A 25,338-nucleotide genomic window follows, 5' to 3' on the forward strand; every position below is an offset into this window, starting at 1 on the left:
AGAGCAAGAAGGTGTCTCCACAGCCTCCTTTTCTCCAGGCTAAATTCCCTCAGCCACTTCTCATAAGATCTGTTCTCCAGAACCCTCACCTGCTTTGCTGCCCTTCTCTGCCTCCAGCACCTCAATGTCTTGTAGTGAGGGCGCCAAAACTGAACATGAACGTTATGTAAGGCTGTAGGCATTCCAGAAACGCCTGAGGAGCCGAGTGCCTGAGGCTGGCGTGAGACTGCTGGCAGCCCGCGGAGCGGCTGCCGGCTGCCACCTCCAGGCCGCAGCGGCCGCGGGAGGCCGGAGCCTGCTGAAGACGCGGGGCTGCAGGGCGCAGTCTTTCCCGGTGCTTCCCGCCAGAGGGCGCCGCGGGCCCCGCGCCGCCACCTCCTCCCGGCGCTAGCGTCCGGTCTTGACGGGCCCGGGGAAGGGGAGGAGGAGAGGAGAGGGGAGGAGAAGAGAGGAGGGCGGGCTGGCGGCCGCTCGGCCGTGCTTCTGCGGCAGAAGCGGACAGTTGGGCGTACCGTGCCTGTGTCCTCGTTTTCCTGCCGTACGGCTCGGCGGCCCTTGCCAAGATGTCTCGGGATCCCGGCTGCAGTCGCTGTCTCCTTTTCGCTACGTGCGCCCACCTTTTCTTCCTTCTCCCGCCGCTCCGCACCCCGGGTGAGTGGCCGGCAGCCGGGCCGGGCCGCCATGGCGAAGTGAAGGGAGGAAACCCGGGACGTTCGGCCCCTCCGCGGAGGTGATGAGAGGGAGGAGGGCACGGGACAAAGCTGGAGAGCATGGGGTGGCAGCAGCCGCCACTGGCGTTTCCTCCCCCGCCTGTTCTGTCCCGGGAGAGGAAGCGTACGCGGAGGTGCCCCTTCCCCTGAAGTTTGTAACTGAGCGGGGCTGGAGCGGACTGGGCAGCCACGGGCTCCCCTCGGCGGCCCCGGCGTCGTTCGCCCCTGGCGCTCTCTGCTCCGCGGCGGTCTGTGGGGTCCAGAGGCCAGCCCTTTTCCTCGGGCCGCTGCCAGGCGGGGGAAGCTCTGGCCATGGAAACTGGTCATCTCGGGGCTAGCCGCCCAGCCCAAGAAAACCTTCATTAAACTAGCTAAAACCCACCAGGAAGCCACTTGTGCTCTTGTTCGAAATAGTTAGTGCCTTACCGGGTGATGCCGAAGGGAGATAGAAAGGTAAAACCGCCTAATTAAAATGTCACCGTAGAGTAAAACAAAACTATATTTTAGACATGTTTTTAATGTCTCTTAGTCAGATGGGAGCAGTTGAGAAGCTACAGGCTCTTGGAGTTAGGAGCCGTTGCTCTGAGTTTGAGAGAAGAAAATAAATGTTTAGACCTATTTCTCTTAATGTTGTGCCTGAATGCTTCCGCCTTTGTAGGATAAGCTTGTCAGTGTGTTCCGAAGCTTTGGATTTCATTGCCTTCCGTCACTATGGCTTGTGGAAAAAAATCCTGCAAGGGAAACGTGGTACAAATAAATCCTGTTTTCAGCAAACTAGAACTGTGATATTTTGATTTTTCTGTTGTAGAACACTTTTCACCTATGCATTTGGGTTTTGAAGGAGTCCTATTACTTTACTGCTCCTCCTAATTTCATTCTTTCCACAGCAAGTGGTTTGGCTCCAGTGCTTCTGCAATGTACTGTAGCACTTCTCAAACAGATTGTAATCACAAAGAATAGCAACTTCATTTTTGTTTTGCTTATTTGTACATATGTGTGGGTAGAAGGCAGAAATGGAGAGACTTGAGTTCTTGCTTCTTGCAATTCCATCTTGTTCAGTAAGTCTCAGTGAATGCTTGCATAGAAATTGTTTCTCTGAAGCTTACTGCAGTGTCATGGCTTTCTTAGAGTTTTTAAAATATCCCTTTGTAGTAAAGCTCATTTTTTTGTGAAATACCACATGCTTTTGAGATAGCCGGGGTAGTAAGTTTGCAAATCAGCTTTGCTCTTGCAGAGCAGAAATAATTTGGATTGCATTTCACAAAAAAACCCCAGCTTGTCTGTTGGTAGTTAAGCCATTTCATAAATTGCAGCTTGCAGGTGGCAACTTGCAGAATGGGGGAATTTATTCAGATGATTTTGTTTGGACAATCAGAGGAAATAATGATGATGCTTTTTCTTCTACTGCTTGATTGCCTTTTATAAAGACACTGGTGCACACAACACTCATTTAGACATTGCAGTGGTTCACAGTGGTGGTTTCAGCTGCCTTGTTCCCCTATGTGCAATTAGCTTAAAGAAATGTAGTGAAGAAATTAAATTAGTTACTGTCATGAAAAGCTTCTGCCACTGGAAATCTGCTTGCATCACTCCCTCCTCCTTCCGTTCCCCCAGCTCTCTTCCCATTTTGGGTTGATAAATCTGTAAGTCTCTATTCTTACCTGGCTAGACCAGGGGTTGTGACGCTGATGGAATAGCGACAATAAAAGCTTTCACACAAATACATGAAAGTAGTTTATTTTGCTTACTACGGCTCCAAGGCTGTCTCATGAAAGGCTCTGTTACTCAGACTGACAGCATCAGTGCAGATTTCCTTTGGAATCACGTCAATCCATGTAATTTTACGTTCTTTGAAAAAGTTGCAAGAGGGAGGAAGCCCAGCCAAACCGCAAGTAAACCAAAAATAGTCCTTTTGTTATAATTAGAAGTACAAAGAAATGGCATTTTAAATGTTTTGCTTACTGCATACCACATAATCAGTAGCTTTCATTACTCAAAGTGGTTATTTTTAGTCTTGGTTTTGCCATATGTAAGTCATAGAATCATAACTTCTTTTGTAGCTCAGTTAAACTGACCCACAGCCAGGTGAGGTGATTGAAATGACTCTGGGGTCAGACAGCCTTGGATCAGACCACAAGAGGAAGATAGCAGCAGTGTTGCCTTCCTGCCCCAAATGGATTTTGTCTACGAAAGCAATAGAATTAACTCCTCAGTTTTTAACGTTCTTGAAACTTAAAGGACATAAAATTGTAAACACTTGGAAATTCCATGCACTCAAAAGGGTAGTACTGAACCAAAAATAATGTCTGTATTTATATTGTGGTATATATGTGTTTATAGAGTATATTGTATTTTAATACTAGAGTAGTTCCATCAATTTTCCTAATAATTTGTTTGCATATGTTCCTGCAGTTCAGCTGCTTAACAATAAATTACCGAGGTTTACTTTCTAGCGTTTCAAGCAAAATTATTTACCCACTTAAATTGTAGTGAAAATAAAGGAGCACTTGAGAAAAAAAAAAATGTTCTTTGGTTAAAATTCAGGGTTTGAATAGATCTAAAATTTCATTTAGCTTGTTTTAGTGGATTTTAGTTCAAAGTAATAAAAATAAAGTACTCTGAAGTATTTCTTAACTGTCTTTCCTTTTCTTACTTATTCTCAGTTCTTGAGGATTTAGCAAAAGGAGGAGAGGACTTGCAATTGATCCTTCCACTACTGTCTGCTTGTGCCAGTTATGCAAATAGCTACGTGACTTAACAAACTTCAAAGCACACAAAACCTTAAATAATGAAATGACAAACAGAAAATGAGGTGGTGCACTTAAGACAGTGCCTTGCTGGTTTTGTCTGCCTTAAGTAGCTTTGTTTGCAAGAAATCATGCAGTTAATTGCCCTAGCCTTTTTGCTTACTGTGGTGCCTACACACTTTGTATTTTTATCAACTAATCTCTTTCTTCTTGCAACATATTTTCTCTCTGCTTTTTATGGTAAGTCAGTGGTCTACCTGAGGCATACTTGGATCAAAAATCTCAAAGGGGCTAGAGGAAATTCTGGATTTAGTAAAGGTACCTCTAACTCCAGGGATTGAGTGTGTCTTAGGCAGTTCTATACTGAAATAAATATGTTGGCAGTTTTCTGAATTAATAATAGTGTTTGAACATGAGAAGTTTACTTCTGTGTTACAGTAGAATTATCAAATGCTAGTGGTTGGAAGGGACCTCCAGAGATCATCAAGTTCAGCTGCCCTACAAAGCAGGACCACTTAGGGCAGGTCACACAGTAAGGCGTTCAGGGCAGATTTTGAAAATCTCAAAGGGAAGGAGACTCCATAACCTCTTCTGGGCAGCCTGTTCCACTGCTCTGTCACCCTTGCAGTAAAAAAGTGTTTTTTCATGTTGAGATGGGATTTCATGTGATTGAGATAGTAGCATCTGTGCTAGTTCTCAAAAACACAAGTTCTCCTACTTTGCGCATGTGTAACTTAGACACAACAGAAAAATATCCTTGCCACAGTTTACAGTTTCTACCTGCATTGTACAACTGATCTGGTCGTGAGTTGCATGTGTAGTTAGAATTTTTCTACCTGCAGTTCAGTCCTGGGCATACCTTTTTCAGAAACTTCTTGATAATAAATTGTTGGATCAGTGAATCTTAGAGATGTCCACTTGCACCCAGGCACTGTATTTTCTACCTACCCTGTGGCCCCTTTGTTGGTAGGTCTATGCCAGCTAGATTTTCCATGTTCTCATGCTGCCCTTTTCACAGTAAATCCTCGGAAGAAGATGCTTGTTTTCGGGCAGGGAGACCAGGTTGCTGAGCCAGAACACCCTTGGCTATATGTTAGGTAGATTTGAATTTACCCCACAAGTGCATTGCAGTTCACCTCTGAATACTGCTTTGTTTGTGTCAAATTATGTGTGCATAATAGATTTGTTAATGAGGGGCTAGAGGGGCCATGGCATATTTGTTGATTGAATAAATTTCACGTGACTCTGAGTGAAAAGCATTGGGTGAAAACTCTTGAGGCTTTTTTGAGATGTGATCGAGGGTCTGCTAGTCTGTTTAGTCAGTGGTCCTTCAGTAGTTTAAAAATAGCCTGAACAGTTCTTGTCTCATTAAAATGTATTAGCTGGAAAGTTTTCCTGGAATATTTAATGCAAAAGATCCTGATTCATTTTAGTACACATACTTATTGGAAAAGGAAGCTGCATGTCTGAAATCAGTGGGAATAAGAATAATGGTATATAGAGAGTCTTTAGTGTTCTTCACAGATACTAGTTTGCTTCATAAATGGTCTGTATGAATGTTAAAGTTGCACTGTGAGAGGGCAGTTACAGCAAAATGAACTGTTAGCCAAGCATGTTCAATCCACCACTGCCCTCAACAATATGGAAAGATCAATAAAAGAGGCAGTCATTTTCAAGGTTCACCTCTTAGAAGCTTGAGTGGTCCATCCCCGCATGCAGGAAGGCAAGCAGAGGTCACAGGAGACCCACATACATTAGCAAGTTGCTCCTGGTAAAACAGACATAAAAAGGAAGCACTCGGGAGATGGAAAGAGGTCAGGTCACTGCAAGAGTTATATGGAGACACTAAGAGAGCAGATACGCTATTAGGGGGGACCTACCTACAATTATCTCAGGCCCCTGAATAGTAAAAGCCTGGAGCAAAGAAGAATGGCTCTCACTGGAGGAGGACCAGTTTAGGCCCTAGACAAAGAGAAGCCCAATGGACCTGATAGGAGGCACCCACAAGTGCTCAGGGGCTTAATTATGTCAGTCCTACTGTTGGTAATCTTCAAAGCATCATGCTGACTGGGGGAGATTCCTGAAGACTAGGAAAGAGCAAATGTCACCTTGTGTCATCAGGGAGGGCAAGGAAGAGATTCTGGGGAGGCTATGGGTTAGTCAGTGTCATCATAGTCCCTGGAAAGGTGGTAGAGCAGTCTGGAACACTGTTGCCAAACAAGGAAGGACAAGAAGGTAAGCAGGAAAAGTCATGCCTGGCAAACCTAAAAGACTTCTGTGATGAGGTGAGAGCCTTTGTGAGTGTGGGGAAAACAGTGGATGTTATCTCCACTTCAGCAAGGAGGTCAGTGCTGTTTCCTGTAGTGTCATACACAAATGTGATGGAGTGTGGGTTAGATGTGTGGACAGTGAGGTGGATAGAAAACTGATTTGTTGGATTCACAGTGTCGTGGAGCACACCAGGCATTGATAATGGCTCAAGTTGTGTTTAGCCTCTTTATTGATGACCTAGACAGTGGGATAAACTGTGCCCTCAGCAAGTTTGCAGAGGATACAAGATGGGCAGGAGAGGTTAATGCATCAGCTGGTTGTGCTGCCATTCAGAGGAACTTCAGCAGGCTGAACAAAATGGCAATCCACAAACTTGGAAAACTAAGTTCAATGAAATAAAATGCCAAGTCCAGCCTCTGGTGAGGCATCACCTTGTACAGCAGTGCACATTAGGAGCACATTGCAAAGCAAGTTTGTAGACAGTATCCTGGTGGGCAACAAACTGTCCATGAACCAGCAGTAGACTGATATGGCAAAGATTGCCAGCTGCCTCTGGGGCTGCGTTAGGAGGAGTGTTTGCAACAGTTAGTGGGAGGTGGTCTTATGCTCTTTGCTCAGCTCTCGTGAGACACACCTGCTGTACTGGGTCTGGGCACCTCAGTAGAAGAGAAACACAGCTATATTGGAGAGAGTACAGCAAAGGACCATGAAGATTGTTACTTGATTGGAGCTGAATGAGCTGGAGCCACGCAGCTTGGAGATGATGCTATTCAGGGAGGATCTTACCAACGTGTAAATACCTGATGAGGGGCAGTGAAGAAGACTGAGCCAGATGCTGTGGTGCCTAGCAGGATGTGAAGTAGCTGGCACAAAATGAAATACAGGACATTTAGGCATAAGAATATTGTGTTTTTTTTACTCTAAGAGTGATTGGAAAGTAGCAGAGGTTGCTTGGAAAATTTGTTGAGTCTCTGTCCTAGGAAATACTCAGAACTTGACTGGTCCTGAGCATCCTGCTCTAAGGGGGGCTGAACTAGGTGATTTTCAGTGATCCTTTTCAACCTCAACAATTCCATAGTACAAAGATGAAGGAGATCATTAAAATAATTTCCAAAGCACCTTTCTGTGCTATCAGAGACATAGTATGGAACAGTGTGTTTGTTTTTTTCCCCAGGTTATCTGTGCACTTCAAGGATCATGTGCATTAACATTTCATAAATGTTAGAAACAGTGTGTCAGGGGTTATTCAATGTTATGCTGAGAGAGGCAGCATCTCTTGTCAATCATGACTGTTTCAGGTCTCATGTTGCTCAGCTGCATATTAAAAACTGAAAGTCATGAAAATTTTAATTGTATTCCATTGTGCAAATAAGCTGAATTTATTAAGTTCAGGGTAATATTTTGTAATCAATAAATTTCCTGGAGTAAGAGTGTTTTGTGTTGATATTGTAGAGTTGTGCAAGTAGAAGATGTGGATCAGATTTGTATAGGAGAAGATACTCCTTATTTGGAGCTCTGAGTGTTGGAAGAGGAGGAAAATGATCAAAACATACTGTTGACAAGCAATACAATTGCAAATTGAAGTATTCTCTGCATTTTGGAACTAGAAGCACAGAACGTTTCCTTGACAGCAGTGATGAGGGGCACATGCTCCTAGTTGTACAGTTCTCTTCATCCTGTTTAAAGGCCATATTGAAGTGTGACTGTAGTCAACGTGAGTCAAGTGCTTTAGAATGATTTTAGAATACCTGGATCTTAGTGCTGAGATTTGAGATTAAAGTTCACAGGACCTGAGACGTTATTGTGAAAGTCCTAAACATTTAATGAAATTTCATCTCCACTTGAAAGAGCATAGGGATATAGGAAATAAGAGGTGGAGCACCACATGCTTTACACAGCCTTGTCTCCCTACTTTCCTATATTCCAGGTTTCTAGTGCGTCAGAGGAGTTGACAGTTATTTGCAATTCAGTTTGAAATGAATTTCAAGCAGTAAATAATTTAAGCTTGCAATAAGACACTCCACATGAATCTCTATTTTTTTTCCTGCCCTGGTTTAGAAAACACACATTTGTTTGACCATGATGAGTGGTATCTTGAGTTCCTCCAACTTAACCAAATTTACTTTCATTTCCATCTTAATACCTGTACGAAAAAGGCTTCTTACGAAGAGGAGTGTATGCGTAGGGTGCTGTCAGTGTAAAAGGTTTAAGATACCAATAGGCCTGTGCAACTTAGCTCTTTAGCATCTCTGTCCTTTTTCTGAATGTTTGGGTCTTTTATACATAAACAAGTTTAAGTGTTGTTCAGAGATGGCATCCAATGTATGTGACAGCCATCTTCAAGTTTGGTAGAAATTTCCATCAGCTGCTGTCAGTTCTGTTGTTCCAAGTGAAGCTTTGCTAATCCTTATTTTAATGCAAGGAGTGGAGTGCAAGTCTCCCACATGATAGCACATTATGCTGCTGCCAAGTGAGCCACTGGACTCTTTTTAAAATACAGGATTTATTTACCTTGAAGCCAAGATAAATAAGCTTCACATCAAGGCGTGATCTTGTCAGTGATACATGAGAGTAGAATTGTCAGGCAGCAAATGTATTAGCTCTGTAAGAACAGACTGTTCTATGCTCATAAAGATGATTAATAACAGAGTATCATTTAATGTGAAAATCTGCCTAAATGAGTGGGTTTTTTGTCTTTTGCTGTAGAACTTTGTCAGGTGTGAAAATTAGCACCTATAATATGAAAAAAATTCTGCTTTTTCTTGCAGCTTTTGCTGTAAGTGTAGTTCCTGAAAGTGCAGAAGATGAGACTGAACTACCTATGCTGCAGGTAATAAATTTTAATTGTCAGAGCAGGAACATTTTAGAGACCTGATAAAATCATCCAGAAGATTAACAGAGCAGAAAGCTTGACATCTGTGACATGGATTATTTTGATCATTGACTTTAATGATACTAAATGTCACATGATGCATCTTTCTGTTCCATGTGGCATATGAGAGACCTTTAATGGGACATAAGTTGTGTGTAGCACTACCCTTGTAGTGTTACTGAGATCTCAACTGGATCTATGGATTCTTAGAATAATCAGAATAACCATAATTTTTATTTCTTTCTTAACACTGGGTTTTCTGACTTATGTTGGCATTATTATTAAAAGAATTAGAGTTTCAGGGTCCTGTTGTGGAACAAAATTATAATTTGAAAAACAATTTATTTTCTTTTTTTCCAAGGTCAGCTGAAGAGTACATGAGAAGCAGTTAAAAAAAAGGGGCAATTTTACTTAGCTCCCACAAGCTGATATTGTTACTGCTCTTGAGAACAGTTTCTAAGTACATAACTTTCATTAGCTCAGGGACAGACTTTTCTTTTTTTCTTGGCTTTGTTAAATGTATAATATCTTGAGAGGGAAATGGCTACTAATGTCTGCTAAATTAGCATAATGGTTAAGTGTGGATATACACAGACTTCTGTCTACCAATTTATTTGCATCTACATATTTGTAGCAGATATTTGTGTATGTATAAAAGAGATTAAAGGAAGGAAAATCAAAAGTACTACACTGAATCAGGAGTTAGAATCTATAATGCCATTTGGATCTAGTGATCTCATGTCAAGTGCAGTGGAAGTATGGTCAGAGATACATATTTTTTGGGGGGGTTGATGATGATTGCTATGTCTACAGTAATTTTCATAAATAAAGATCTCTGCAAAATGGTCACCTGTGGAGTGTGTCTGGGAGACTACATAATGCCATTCTGTTTTCATTAGTTTTAAGTTGCTATTAGTCAAATTCTACTATTGTCTCCAATTCCATTATTGTCTCAATCCATCTGTTAAATGTTATCATTCTTATTTGAGAGGTATCCTTGCCCATGGCAGAGAGGTTGGAGTAGACAGTCTCTAACATCCCTTTCAGCCTAAGCCATTCTATGATAATTTAGTAGGAAAGCCTCATATTTTAAAGTTTCAAAACTTTCACTCACATTAAGTCAGATGTGCCTCCTAGAACTCTTTAGGCCAAAATACTATTTATTTTTCTTTTGTATTAATAGGAATGTGAGAGGCAACAATTGTTCTGTATTTTAATAAAGGTAATTGTAAAACTTGATAAAACACATACTTTTTTGTTTGCCTAGAAATTAATCTTCCTATATTGTTTATGATACAGATTAATTTATAATGTGCTGACTTTAATTCTCTAAGGAGTCTGTACTGTGTATAGTCATCCAAATGGCTGAGATTTATATAATTTTTAAAGTTTTATTCACCCAGTCAGCAAGAAAATTTCATAAACATGGATGCAACACAGTCATTCCTGAAAAGGTTTTACAGATGGCTACCAAAAATGTTGCAGCTTGTGCATTTCAGTGTAGAAGTCAGGCCCAGACAGCAAGAGAGATCATCTGATGCTAGTAGGACTAAAAAAGATTACATGAAAATTATATTTATTTATATATATATATATATATATATATATATATATATATATATATATATATATATTCATATATTCTAATGGGAGAAAAAAAACCCAAAACTGTTTATAGATAGGAATTAAGTCACAAAGGCACAGAAAACCCAAAACTGTTTATAGATAGGAATTAAGTCACAAAGGCACAGAAACTGTATACAAAATGAGTGCCTTATATGGCATTTCTGTCCGAAGGTCTTAAAACATTGGTACGAAGATAAATCCTACAACAGCTTTTTGCAATTAGTAAAGATGATTTTACTTGATTTTATATGCGAGAAACCAAAGCAATGAGGTGCTATTCCCAGGAAGAAATTGTGCAATAAGTTAAGGCTCCCTTTTCCTTCACTACCATTTTTGTGGGAAGCATGGTATTATTTCTCTAGCCCTATTTCTCTGAAAGTCAGCACTCCTTGAAACACCTTTCCGCCCAGCCCCTATTATTTACAAGCAATTGAGTATGCTCCTAAGATACTTTTGTTTCTCTTGGTCTCTGATTAATGATGCAGATGCAATGTCACTATTGTCTGTTCCTCAGCACTGTTAAAATTCTATTGCAAGTGTCTGTGTTACATATATCCCAGAGAAGTCGTGTTATGTATGACAACCTGTTCAATTTTACCTGTCTTCATATAAATTAGCTTTGAGTCTTTCTTCAATAGATAGTTGACAGTGGATCAAATGAGTAAGAGTGTGCTGGGATTTTTCTCCATGCTCAGCAGGTGTGTTTGTATTGTAGATTTCCATATTCCATTTATAAAAAGAAAAAAGACAAAAAACAGTAGTTAAAGATCTCTGCTATAAACTGAGTCATGGAAAAGCATTGTCTCTTTGTTTGTTTTAATTTTTATACTTTTACAGTATTGCCCAGTTAATAGTATACACACATGTAGATTATGTTTCAATTCTTGATGATGGAAACCTGTTTACTTTGGTTTTCTTATTAGTGCTCAAGTAAAAACCTTTATGTATGCACTTAGAGTCTGTCTGATGAATGTTTAACATCCTGTGTTTCATTACAGAAGTATTTGAGTTTTCATGTGTATGCTTATTTTGTTTTTTCTCCTTTTTTCTAGAAGTCTAAAAAAAGTGGAACAATTAGTAAAATGAGTGGAGGTGAGTGCTATGTAGTCTCTTTTTGTTTTCATTTTGACTGCCTTTCTAGTAAAGGCAAATAAATAAGTAAAATACAGTTAGGCTTCGCAAAGTGACCGAACAGTGCTGAAGTGCTCAACAACGTTATTAGTTAATTGCTAATTCTGTAATAGCTTGTCTAACCAAACAGAAGCTTCTTGATCTTTGTATTTGCAGTTCTTGCAGCTAAGCATTTTTCCAAAAATGTGCACTTGCTCTATGAAACGAATGCATCAGTTTCTGTAATACACTATGAAAGCAAATTTCATAACACTTTGTAGTTGTTACAGTAAAAATTTAGCATGAAACTGAATTTTTCCACTTTGCCAGGCTCTCATGGTATTCTTAATAAATTATTATTATATTTGTTATTATAAATTACCTGTAACAGCTTGTAGTAACTTTGTAATATCTAGAAGCAAACATTTAAGAAAGATGTCACACATTAATAGGGTACTAAAATAATTTTTTACTGGACACAAGAGATAAGTTAAGAGAATAAAATTCTGCAGGCCACTGACTTTTCTGCAAACAAGTCTGGTGTTTTTCCAGCAAATAGTTCACAGGCCTCAGATTAGGACTTGCAATCTCTGCTCTGTAACCTAGCACTGCCTCTGCTATTCGACAGCAATTTAATTCTTAAAGTAACTGAGACTGTTATGGTGCATTTCACTCTTCTAAACCTTGTGCACTTACGTCTGCTTGTTCTGCAAAGAGCCAGCCTGATCTTGTCTCTGTTGTGCCTGTTTCTGGGTAGTTATGAGTTCATTCTGATATCAAAGGTCAACACTGGGAGAACCTAGCATGCTTTTAATGGAGTTGCTGACAGAACTTAGAATAGTGTTGAGAAGGTATGGGTTTTGTTTGCTGGTTGGCTTTTTTTTCGGATGTGATTGCAGACTGTGTCCCTGAAACAGATAACTGCTTTTGTGGAGAATAATTAAGTCCTTTAGCCCATCATCTCCCATTGTCCCATTGAAAGGTTTGAACTTTTCCGTAGAAGCTGTTTCCCTGGTCCCTCTTCCTTATCTGGTGTCAAACAAAGTCCATTTCCTCTTTGTGTCCTTTCATCTCTTCCCGTGGAATATCATAGCACAGCCAGGTGCTGGTTGCTGCTTTTATCACTCCCAGCAGACCTGCTGTGTTTCACTTCATAAAACACCCAGGGAGGTATTGACAGTACTTTTTTTCTCCTTTTGACAGTGTTCAGTTTTCACAAGTTTGAATATAATCTTAGTACTTAGGAAAGTTACGTTAAGGAATGCTACAGTGACATAACTGCCATCTGTCATCTATTGTTTCAAGCAAACAAAAGTATTTTTTGCAGCAGATAGCAAAATTTAGAAACTTGCTGCCAAAGGAGGCTGTAGAAGCAGACTATACCAACAGTTTCAAGTGGGGACAAGTCCTTAAATGTATGGGCTGGAGATTGCAACGTGTCTTCTGGCACTTCCTAATACAATAGTTGTCGCTGCTGTTAAGAGTGTGAAGAGCACTGGAGAAAGTGGTATTGTGTTGTCTCTAGTGTTTCCTATTGCTGCTGTTAAAGACAGTATGCTAGACTAGATGGATGAGGGGTCTTGGTCTCAGGTAATACGTATTCTTTTTTTTTATTACATTCTGTCTCTCATAGAATCATAGAGTCAACCAGGTTGGAAGAGACCTCCAAGATCATCCAGTCCAACCTAGCACCCAGCCCTATCCAATCAACTAGACCATGGCACTAAGTGCCTCATCCAGCCTTTTCTTGAAGACCCCCAGGGACGGTGCCTCCACCACCTCCCTGGGCAGCCCATTCCAATGGGAAATCACTGTCTCTGTGAAGAACTTCTTCCTAATATCCAGCCTATACCTCCCCTGGCACAACTTGAGACTGTGTCCCCTTGTTCTGTTGCTGGTTGTCTGGGAGAAGAGACCAACCCCCACCTGGCTACAACCTCCCTTCAGGTAGTTGTAGACAGCAATGAGGTCCCCCCTGAGCCTCCTCTTCTCCAGGCTAAACAGCCCCAGCTCCCTCAACCTCTCCTCATAGGATTTGTGCTCCAGGCCCCTCACCAGCTTTGTTGCCCTTCTCTGGACATGTTCCAGCACCTCAACATCCTTCTTGAATTGAGGGGCCCAGAACTGGACACAGTACTCAAGGTGTGGTCTGACCAGTGCTGAGTACAGGGCAAGAATAACCTCCCTTGTCCTACTGGCCACACTGTTCCTGATGCAGGCCTGGATGGCATTGGCTCTCTTGGCCACCTGGGCACACTGCTGGCTCATCTTCAGCTTACTGTCTATCAGTACCCCCAGGTCCCTTTCCTCCTGGCTGCTCTCCAGCCACTCAGTCCCCAGCCTATAGCACTGCTTGGGGTTGTTGTGGCCAAAGTGTAGAACCCTGCACTTGGCCTTGTTCAATCTCATCCCATTGGCCTCTGCCCACCTATCCAGCCTGTCCAGGTCCCTCTGCAGTGCTCTCCTACCTTTGAACAGATCAACACTTGCTCTTAGCTTTGTGTCATCTGCAGGCTTTCTGATGATGGACTCAATCCCCTCGTCCAGATCATCAATAAAGATGTTGAACAGGACTGGGCCCAGCACTGATCCCTGGGGAACACCACTAGTGACTGGCTGCCAACTGGATGTGGCACCATTCACCACCACTCTCTGGGCTCTGCCATTCAGCCAGTTCTTGACCCACATCAGAGTGAGTCTGTCCAAGTCATGAGCTGCCAGCTTGGCTAGGAGCTTGTTGTGGCAGACAGTGTCAAAGGCTTTGCTGAAGTCCAGGTAGACTACATCCACAGCCTGCCCCACATTCACCAGGCAGGTAACCTGATCATAAAAGGAGATCAGGTTGGTGAGGCAGGACCTGCCCTTCCTAAACCCATGCTGGCTGGGCCTGATTCGTTTGCCATCCTGTAGGTGCTTTGTGATTTGTCCTCCCGACTCTGACTCCCCAGCACAAGCGCAATAAAACCCACCACCAGTTCCCGTGCTAATTCTCCATGCTAGGGAGGAACTCCTCCCTCTTCTTTGTTTCCTCCCAACACGAGTCATGCTCCTGTTTATCACAGTATGAGAGCAAATGTCTAGGTGATGAATTTTTTTTTTAAGCAAGTGCTAACACACGCTGAATTCTGAAGAAGTAAGAGGTGTGCAGTTTGAGAACAGCTGGATACTTGCAGTTCTCATTTCAACAAGTACTGAACAACCAGCTACTTACAATTCTGATTTCAAGAAGTACTAAAAATGTGGCACATTTGAAATGTATTTTAAACCTTCCTTATTTTAATCTTACTAAGTTTGGTAAAATTTGGAAAGCAGAAATGCTGAAAGTGTTGGAACTGTGCTGATAGAGAGTGAAGTTAGGATGACTTTGAGTTCTCAGACTGCAGGCTGTATAGAAGGCAGTCATTACAATGTAATATGGCATATATGATAAGTAAGCATGGGCACACAGATGAGATTTTGTGTCTGGCTGGTCCTCTATCAGTCTGTCTAAGGAGAGTGATAGATATAAATATAGATACACATAGGGAGAAAAGCCTCACGTTGTGCCAGAGGAAGTTTAGGTTGAACATGAGGAAAAAATTCTTCACTGAAATGGTTTTCAAGCACTGCAGCAGACTGTCCAGGGAAGGTGTTGGATCATCATCCCTGGAGATATTTATGAGACTTGCAGACATGGTGGTTAGGGGCATGGTTTAGCAGTGGAATTTGTAGTGTTAATGGTTGGGCTTAATCATCCTAAAGGTCTTTTCCAGCTGGAACAGTTCTATGATTCAATAGGTGTACACTGCCTTTCATTTGGAAAGACCTCAATAACTGTATAAACACATTTGGCAAATTATTGTTCTTTGCATGAGAACAGACTTGCCTCAACTTTTAACCACAGAAGCATTATAATAGGTTGCAATAATCTGTTCATAATGTCAGAACTAAAAGATCCTAATTTGGAGTTTCACTTTGATTTTGGAGTTGGTATAAAAGGAAAGCCTACAAAATACACAAGCAGTTCATTTTTTTTAAACTCAAATTGAAAGCTGCTTTTTTCTTACCTACTAAGTGGAGTCTCTCATTTGTGAATTAAAGCACCAGTGCTTCTGGAGTTTAGTTTTTGTCAGAATAAATAATGAGACAGTTTGTACTTTCTCCATGGGATTTCATTGTAAAAATACTCCATTTAGCTTTAAACCTTCTTAGGAAAGAAAAAATCAAAGAAATTAGAATGGCATTCTCTCTGCCCTGTTGATAGCTGTTCTACGTTTTGATGATGTGTTTAAACATTCAGCAAGTTGAAGAGGTGTTCTTAGAAGCCCGCTGTTTCAGGAGACATAGGTAATTAGGATGTTCAGGAGTACTTTGCACTTTTCCCCATTTCTAGAAGAAGACAATGGGGAAAGTGCATCTCAGAATATACTTGCTGTCTGGAAATTAAAGGAGTTACTTGAAGTGCCAAAGATCTGCATTCTGGCCCAGACCGTCTCAGAGACAAAAATTTGGGGGTGTGCTAGTTTGAAGCAGGGTAGAATGTTTTGGTGAGAAGAACTAGATCATAGGCTGTGAAAGGAAAACAAGGGTGATGTCTACTCCCCTCAGAGTCTTGCTGAAGAAGAAACAAAAACATTAGATAACACTCTTGCCATTTTGTGGCACTCTGCTGTGGGCTTCTGACTGAGCTGCAGCTCCCTAACCTCACTTTCCACTCACCTTTGCTTCTTAACCTCTTGGCTGAACCTCTATTCTTCCTTAGGACTGGGGTAAGGTTGAGGGGGGCAGGGGGAAGGTGCAGGGGTGGTTGAGAGCCCCTCCTGGGGACTCAGGTTTCTGGGAGGGGAGTTGTGTTTCTGTATTACCTTTTACCTTGTATATTTCTGTCTGTAACTGTATATACTGTAAATATCTGCTTGTACATTGTGCTAGCTGTAAATAAATAGCTTCATTTATATTCCCAGAGCTGCCTGAGTCTAGTCTGGGTAACTTCTAAAGTGTGGGGGGGTGGGTAGCACCCAAACCATCACAGGGGGGTTTGCAGCCAGATGAACACATTATCCTCTGAGTAGTAGAGAAAGGCTAGCAGGCAACATCATCATGTGTTCTTCTAGGAGCTTTTTGCCTTGTGTGGTGGGGTGGGGAGGATTGCCTTAAATGCTTGTTTTAAAAATTTCAATATTTTTCAGTTGACTAAGCAAGTGTTCTGTGGCAAATAAACTTCACCTCCTCCCCCCAAAAAATCATACGAGTAGTTTATTTATGGCAGTCATTAAATATACTGCAATGCTTATTTTTCCAGTGGCATTATTTCCCTGTTGCCATCTTTTGAACTGATTTGGTAATAACTCCTAAGGATGGGTATTCTGGATAGGGTCGTTGTGTACTCGTTAAAACACAAGTTACTGTTCATAGCTTTTCAAAAGTTGATTAAGGTTCCATCCTGTTTAGTGATGAGCCATGGCTGTGGTAAGGCTCAGAATGTTTTAAGATTCCCGTTTTTTCAATATCTTTTGGACTTGATGATCTGTGAGGTCTCTTCCAACCCTGATGATACTGTGATCTTTCCAGTGTCTTTCCAATCAATCAGGATTTGAGTTTTAAAGTATCCACATTTCAGTAACTGTTTTGGATATTAATCTTCCAAAAGAGTCCATTTTCTTTTTCCTGCTTGGTTGACTGTTATATCAACTTGAAAAACAATTTAGGTGTTTAAAATTATTCTTATTTTCTATTAACATTTGAATACAGCAAATATTTGGTTTTATGAACTACTTTTAAGTGCCTATAGCAGAGAAAATTATTTACATTGAATTAATGTAATAATACTACAGTAGGTGTTAGGTTACTCCTGGAAAATATTCTGTTGTGGGATATCACAGTTGCTGTTAAATGTACCACAAATGAAACTGAATGTGATCAGATACTTGCATATCTGTAAATGCACTGATACTAAACCAGTAATTATATCAAGCAATGTAGTTTTTGCTTTTTATCTCTGGAGATATTTTCAGTGTTGTATATGTAGATTTAGTTCTCTGAATGTAGATTTGGTTCTTTGATCTCACTAGCATCAATGAAGTGCCGTTTTATTTTTTCACCATTTAATGTTTTGCACAGGAAATCTACTAAGTATGCTGCTAGACAGCAATAACTGCTCTTCAGAACATTTTTTTATTGTGCATACTTGTTTTTAGCAGTTTATTTGGAGCACTGTGTGGGAAGATGTGAAGTCAAAACTGATCTTTATTAGCAATGCTCCACTATGACTAGAAATCTCACAAAATTGGACATTTTCAGAGTTTGTCTTAGTGAACAAGCTAATAAGTGAAGGGGAAATTATATCGAGGAAAAGTAGAGAAAATTTAAGTGCAGCTGTGAGCTGTCATTGGTCTGAATTTCCAAGTGGCTGTTCAGAGGAACAAATGCAGTTGATGCTCAGGTCTTGGATGTGGTGGTCTCATAATTTTAGAGAAGATGTTTGAGATTAATGCTTTTTTGTTGTTGTTGTTGTTGTTGCCACTGCTTTTCTTATGATCCTACTTCCTGTGCTAAATTTTACTCTCTATCCTTCATACTATTTCTCTTATTCTTTGGACATTTATTCTCCATCTTTGTTCCACTGTTCTTGAACCATTCTACTTTATTTGTCAAGTTAGTATTTTTAATCCGGAGGTCAGGATCTTGATATGATACTAGGACCTTGTAGGTTAACTAATCTTGATTTACTATGCAAGAAATACACTATAAAAACAGATATTGCATGATTTAAAACTTGAATTTATACTGCATTGAAACTGCAGATGAAAAGTGTTACAATACTCTGCTGCCTGACAAAAAGCTTCAAGTGATTTTGTAAGGTGCTCAGTTCTTGGGATGCTCGTTTTCACAGATAAGTGCTTGTACTAAAATTTGGCAACTTTCAGTCAGCCATGACTGAAGTTCTCCACTGAACTTTCAGCCTGAACCTGTTATATCTCAAAAAACCATTATTTCAATGCAATGCCTGAAAGTATTGTCAGAAAGCTCTCCTAGAGGTGTTCTGCCTTTATTTTCCCTGTTAGCTTTCATATGTTGCTAGTGATGGTGGTCTTAAAGGTTCTGCTTTTCTGAAGTCTGACTCTTATGGGGTTTTTTTTGTTTATGTGTACATTTTTTTGATCTGCACTTCGTTCCTTCTCCACATTTTTTGACATTGTGTATAGATCCCTTGGGATTTACATTTCTTTCCTTTTCATACGGTCTTGTCTTGGAGTGATGTCACCTGTAAACATTAATTCAGCAGCCTTTTCTGTGTTGCCTCCTCATTTAAATAACTAGAATCTATTATTTCTTATGCTTGATCTCATTGTCATCTCAAGTGATGGAATTTAAACACAATTCTCAGTCCCCTCCTTCCCCATGAGTTTTTTGCTTATCTCCTTGATCGCTGGACAACAACATTACTAACTTCTCTTGTTCCTTATGTGGTAAGTGGTCAGTCATTGTCTTGGACCTCTTAAACTGTTACATTCTAAACTTCCTCATCTGTACACATTCTGCACAGTGTCCATAAAATCCAGGCTTTTCTGCCAGAAACTCACTGTCATGCAGTTCTCCTCATCTTACACCTTGATTTCCACTTAGTTATAGTCTTGGGTGGGCTTTACAGCATAGGTCAAACATGTTAAGAATTTTGGAAAGGACATCTCTCATCTTTATTTCACCTTCTCGTCCTCTGCTGTGTTCTGCTTCTGAATGGGGTCGAATCTGCCTGGTTTTCCTCAGCTTTCAGAATGTTTTAAAATGTTGCTTTATCACCTACTTGTGGTTTTTAATAAGCATTTCTTTCTAGCCATACATGTTTGCAAAGCTGCTTTGTAATTTTCTTTTAAATTTCTTGGTCTCCTCCTCCTTGAAGTTCTTAAACACTGTGAAGACGCTCAGGAGATATTGATGTTGTCCTATTTGATAAGAGAGTATTGCCTCATTGTTCTTGTCTGTATCCCTCTCCACCTGGGTAGGATTTTGAGCTCTTTATTGAGTGATGATGCATCTTTTCCATTTATTGTTCATGTGTTGCCTAGTGAGGGGAGATGCTGGTCTATGAGTAAGGCCTTGTAACTCTGGTAATGAGGAGTGCTGGTGTAAAAAAAGGCAACTTCATGAATGTGGCTGCTGTTAACTGTGAGTGTAAATTTCTTTGTTGCTGCAAATCTCCTAGTCATGCTGTGATTTTTATATGTTAGAAGGATTTCTTGTGTGTATTAAATTATACTTTTTTACTATTTACTGAAAAGTTTGTATAACTGAATGACTTGTGTAATAGATTCCCCTCCCACACACCTGCCTTCTCACTGACTTTGCGGCAAAACCGGAAATCAGCTCTTCTGTCTTTAAATCTATTTCTTTTCTGGTTCACAGAATTAAAAGAAATTGTATTTGTCATCCAGAGCCAAAGTAATTCTTTTCATTCCAAGAGAGCAGAAGATCTAAAAAGAGATATTTTAAAACAGTCTGCAGATCTTGGAAAGGTATGTTTAGATAATACAGACTACACGTTGTTGTGTATCCTTTTACTGCCTTTTACTAAAAATACCATTTTCTATTGTGCCTTTTTTTTTCAAATCCATTTTGTTCCTTTTGTTAATTGCCTTCTGCGTGCTTATACCCACTGAATTTGTTATCATATTTACTGATTGCATGCTGCGGTTTATCACAGAGTAATTTTAATTGGGACTATATACCACCTTCTTTGTGCAACAGCTGGTTTTCTTTAGACAGCATTTAATGCAAATACAGTAATAAGTGGTTTTGAAGAATGCAGTGTGGGAGTGGTGTGGGTTTTTTTTTAAATAATTTAAAAGTAAGATACTTTATAATGTGAAAAATGTAATTATTTCAGTAATAATTTTAGGTGAGTATTTTATTGGAGCTGATGATGGTGCTGTAATGTTGATCTTTGTCAGAATTCCATTGCACAGTTGTAGAAATGTAGCAGTAGAGCAGAAAAGTGTGTGGGCATTAAAATCCTAATGGGATTCTCTACTTCCTACAGCAATAATCTTCCGCGCTCCTCTTGCCCACGTCAATATTGATTTCCTTCCTGCTGCTGTACACTCCCCTCAACTACTCCTTGTTATTCTGCCACTTGCCTGCACACTCAGTACTCTGCCTCTTACCTGCTGATGGGCCATGCTCACTTGAGAGCTCAGTGTTTTACAGCTCTGGTTTTGACTTAACACTCCAATACGAAATTTTACTTGAAAGGCTTTAGTCTAGAGAGATGTGTTTTTTAAAAGAGACTTACATTGAAAGTGTATATAACTTTATTTTCTTTGTATTTAATGAAAACAAGAATGGCATACATCCCATGATATGAAATAGTTTGCTGTGAGATTCTTTGACCTGTTTTCATTTCCGGGTTCTTTGTTGTAAAGCAAAAAAAAAGTCGAATTTCAGTTGTCTTGGATGTCTTGGCCTTGGAGTGCCTAAATCGGATTCCTGGATGATTTAGACTTCATTTATCCAAGCTTATCAAACCTGTTGTAATCAAATCCATTCTAAATGCAATTTAAAATCCTTTCATGAAATCAGTCATGTGAACAGCCTTTGTTCTGTGGAGTTCTGCCCTTTCAGAGTCCTGTTTTGGATTGAAGCAAATGTTCAGATAAGATGCTTGCAGAGAGGATTATTGTGCTGGTTTGAGGCTAAGTAGAATATTTTAATGAGAGAAATTAGATCTTTGGTTGTGAAAAATAAATGATCAAGTCTATATTGTTCATGGGTGTGCTGAGAGGAATAAAAAGCCCAAAAGTAATCAATTTCTCCCACTCAGCTCTGCGATGGTGCTCCTGGTATCTTTTTCACCCTGCTCTAATCTCTTCGAACAAATAACAAGGCATGCTTTGCTAGTTGTTTTTGTTTGTATGTCTGGGAAAGTTAAGGGGGAAAGAGAGGGTAGCTTTGAGCCCCTTCTGGGCAGTTTTCTTTATCTGGGAGAAAGTTTGGGTTTCTGGATTATTTCTTATTTGTACACAATTGTCAGTATTTGTAAACATATTGTATATATGTATGCTTGTAAGTTTTGCTTTGCTGTAAATATAGTTTCATCTCACTTCCAAGTTGTTTGAGCTAGTCTGGTAAATTTCAATGGTGGGAGGAGGGGGCAGAAGGTTTCTTAACCACCATATTCTTTATTTGGCAGGCCAGTGTGTGGCCAGCTCGAGTTGATTTATTGCTAATTAATTTTGGAAGCTAAGATGAAGCTTCTTTGGGTCATGTGGTATTTCTATAAATGGTTGATATCAAACGTTTATCCAAAAATTGGCTGGTTTTTTATTAATCTGATATGGAAAAAAACTCAAATCTCTGTTTGCCAGCTTTGGTAATTATTGTTTTGGTTGGACGGGCTATAATTCTACTGCTTATAAGAATGCTACTGTGAGCATTTCATATGATTTAATGGAGTTGGTTCTCCCTGTGAGTGCAGGAGAGTTTGTAGAACAACTGGGAGATCAGGTTTATAAAAACAATACTGTTGTATGCATTTTATATTTAAATCTGATCTTTGTAATTTTAATAATTGGTTTATTTTAGCCTTGTGTGTAGAAAAATCATGTAATGCCATTTTAATGCCCTCCTACTGCAGACATTGGAGAAGCAGAACTGAGAGAAGACTCAAAACTGAAGATCAGCAGCAACAACAACAAGCACTTTCTAAGAGCATCTGTGAAAGTCCTGTTGGGGGAGACAGGGTGGAGTCAGCCATTAAAGAGACACAGTCTGCCATTACTAACAAGGCACAGGCACTTCCACCTGGAGATACTGGAATGGAAATGGCAGAAGCTAGGAAGTGTTCCAAGACCTCACTCACTCCTGATAAGGAGGAGGCCGACAGCCAAGCAGCCACATCTGATTCTGTCAGTCCAGCTGCACCTGTGGATAAGGCTCCTGACTCTTCCAGTCTGGCTGCTACCTGAGTGCCTCCTATTGCTAACATTCTTCCTATTCCACTTCTCAGGAAAATGACATAAAACACAGACAAGCCTTTGTTAGATGACCCCTTGGAGCAGGGCAAGGAGTAAAACTGGGATAAGCACTGATTCTAAAGAGGATATAGGAGAAGGTACATCTAGCAAACAGGATGAGACAGAGGAGAAGGAGGAGAAAATTAGCCTTAAGGACATTGGTAGGGTATTGAAGCCACAGTATAATGATAATGGCAATGGGAAAGGCTATTTGAAAGTACATGTTAAGAAGAATGAAGACTCTGAGTTTTGGGAATGTCTTTAGGAGACTTTTATTTCCAGATCAAAGAGAGGAGGATGCAGATGATCATATCCAGAGTTCTAACAAGCCCAGGTCAGACAGATAAGAGTACCAGAAGGAGACAGGAGAACCAATTTAGAGCTGGCTAGGGAGATGCTGTGATACAGGTGCCAGTGTTCTAGAAATAGGAGACAGGTCTGCAAAACAAATAGGGCCACTTACAAAAGAAAGTTGAATTGACAAATACGTAGCAAGCCCTCTAAGTAAGGTTACCCTATGGACACTCCTATTCTTGGTTGTACTACTGAGGTACCCTTCCAGAGATGACTTACCATGGGTGTCTAGGAGGTGGATCATGATTGAGCAGGGAATTAAGCTTCTGTGGAAGTTCGCTGTGAAGGAAGTACTTTATGGAGGTCATGGTACACAGAATCCTGATGAAATTCCTGTTGGAACAGGTCTTTCAAAGAAGCTTATTAAACTTGCTCCTCCATCTTATGCTAATATCTTAGCAAGCAGATTTGTAGAAAAGAACAATGATGGAAGGCTTCCTACTGTTGGTGAATTCACTGGCCAGATGAGGCAATTAGAGGGCAGTTTGTTGCACACTTCTGTAGTCTCTGCCATAAAAACTATCTACAGAGATAAAATATGGCATAAAGGATAGCATGAAAGAGCTGAAGGACGATATTAATACCTCCATATCAACCTCCATATTCAAGTTGGCAAGGGAAAAAGATACCTTTCCTTCACCTTCTGAATGGGATGGGTAAATGTTTCTGCCATTAGAAACAGATGTTCACCTCCCAGAAGATCATTTCAGCCTAGGAGGCAAATTCCACCTAGACATCAGCAATCAGGCGTGTCTCTTGGGATAATCTTGCATGACCAATTTGGTGAGAACATGAATAAGTGGGATGGTCAACCTACCCCAGTTCTTTTGAAAAGAGTCAGGGAACTGCAGAGTGGCAGAACCAGAGGTAACAATGCCAGAAAGGTACCTGTCGCTTCCTCAGTTTCCCAAAACAACTGCAGTTATTCCGGCAATTGTAATTATTCCCACCATAACACTACTCACTGTGTGCACCCTGTATGCTATGCTTAGCATTAGGGGGACCCTGCCTCCAGCCAGGAGGAGGAGAGGAATGACACAGAAGACAATCTATTGGAATTGATTTGTTAGGTGGCCTGGCAGTTCAAAAGTTCAGAAATACAGGGCTTTAGTTGACACAGGTGCTCAGTGTACCATCACACTGTAAAGGGACAGAGTCTGTAAGTATTTCAGGAATCACTGGTGGATCTCAAGAGTTGATTAAGTTGCAAGCTGAAATAAGTCTAGCTGCTATAGAGTGGAAGGAACATACTGTTGTAACTTATACTCATGCACCTTGCATTCTGGGAATTGAATTTTTGAGGCAAGTTTGTTTCAGAGATCCCAAAGGTCACAAATGGGCTTTTGGAATAGTATCTGTAGAAACTTAGGATGGTAAATTGAAGTTGTCCATTGGACCTGAACTTTCAGATGAATCTGCAGTTGTGGGACATCATGGCATAGAGGATCTGAAGCTGCCAACTGCTTCTTTAACTGTGCATCACAGGCAATACAGAACTAACCGTGACTCTTTGTTGCCCATTCATCAGCTGATTCATCAATTGGAAAATCAGGATGCTTTCAGCAAAGCTCATTCACCTTTCAGCAGTCCTGTTTGGCCCATGCAAAAAACAAATGGAGATTGACATTTACCAGTAGACTTTTGTGCCTTCAACAAGGTGACTCTACCCATGAGTGCTGCTGTACTGGGCATTCTGGAACTCCAGTACGAGCTGGAATCAAAGGAGGCTAAATGGTATGATACCATAGACATTGCTAATGCTTCCTTTATTCCCATAGCAAAGGAGTGCAGGCCTCAGTTTGCATTCACCTGGAGAGGAATCCAGTACCGATTTAAACGTTTACCTAGAGGCTGGAAACACAGTGTGACGATTTGTCACTCAGTGATCCACAGTGCGTTGGAGAAAGGTTCTGCAGTTTGTCAGTGACATTATTGTGTGGGGCAATACTGCTGAATAAGTTTTTGAGAAAGGTAACAAAATCATTGACATTCTGTTGCAAGCAGGTTTTGCCATTAAGAGAAACAAAGTCAAAGGACCTTCAATTTCTGGGAGTGCAGTGGCAGGATGGTCACCGTCACATTCCACAGGATGTGGTAAAAAAAGTCTCTACCATGGCAATTCCCACAAATAAAAAGGACGCTCTGCCTTTCTTGGGTGCAGTGGGATTTTGGAGACTACGTATTCCTGGATTCATCAGATTGTTAAACCTTTGCATGAAGTGACTCATAAGAGAAGCAATTTCGAGTGGGGACCTGAACAACAAGCAGCCTTTGATCAGATAAAATGAGAAGCAGTCCATGCAATGGGCTTAGGACCTGTCTGAACTGGTCCAGACATTAAAAACTTTCTGTATATGGCTGTGAGTGACAATAGCGCACCTTGGAGTCTGTGGCAGAGAGCTCCAAGCGAGGCATGTGGTCGTCCACTCTGTTTCTGGAGTCATGGGTGCAGAGATTTGGAGGCAAATTACACTCCAACAGAGAAAGAAATATTAGCAGTCTGTGAAGGAGTAAAAGCAGCTTCTGAAATGACTGGAACTGAATGACAACTTCTTTTAGCTCCTAGATTGCCAGTTTTGAACTGGATGTTTAAAAGCAAAGGTTCATCACCGTGTCATGCCACAGATGAAAAGCCTGTTTGGTGTGCTGATCTATGGCAG

At 40.6% G+C, this 25,338-nt stretch overlaps 1 protein-coding gene across 2 annotated transcripts in view; it reads left to right on the plus strand.

Annotated features, from left to right (window-relative positions):
* Positions 1-465: 465 nt before the first annotated feature.
* The window catches only part of B3GLCT (beta 3-glucosyltransferase), a 67,873-nt gene continuing 43,000 nt past the window's right edge, over positions 466-25,338 (plus strand). Inside the window, exons 1-4 of one of the 2 annotated variants that reach the window (XM_064172745.1) lie at positions 466-651; positions 8,497-8,558; positions 11,279-11,318; positions 19,719-19,828. In XM_064172745.1, coding sequence (XP_064028815.1) covers positions 564-651; positions 8,497-8,558; positions 11,279-11,318; positions 19,719-19,828 — 300 coding nt within the window. In that variant the 5' untranslated portion in view covers positions 466-563. Of the gene's footprint in view, positions 1,164-8,496; positions 8,559-11,278; positions 11,319-19,718; positions 19,829-25,338 lie in introns of both variants that reach the window. The other variant, XM_064172754.1, reaches the window with a different exon arrangement.

Source organism: Pogoniulus pusillus, chromosome 3, assembly GCF_015220805.1.
Source record: "Pogoniulus pusillus isolate bPogPus1 chromosome 3, bPogPus1.pri, whole genome shotgun sequence".
Classification (NCBI taxonomy): domain Eukaryota; kingdom Metazoa; phylum Chordata; class Aves; order Piciformes; family Lybiidae; genus Pogoniulus; species Pogoniulus pusillus.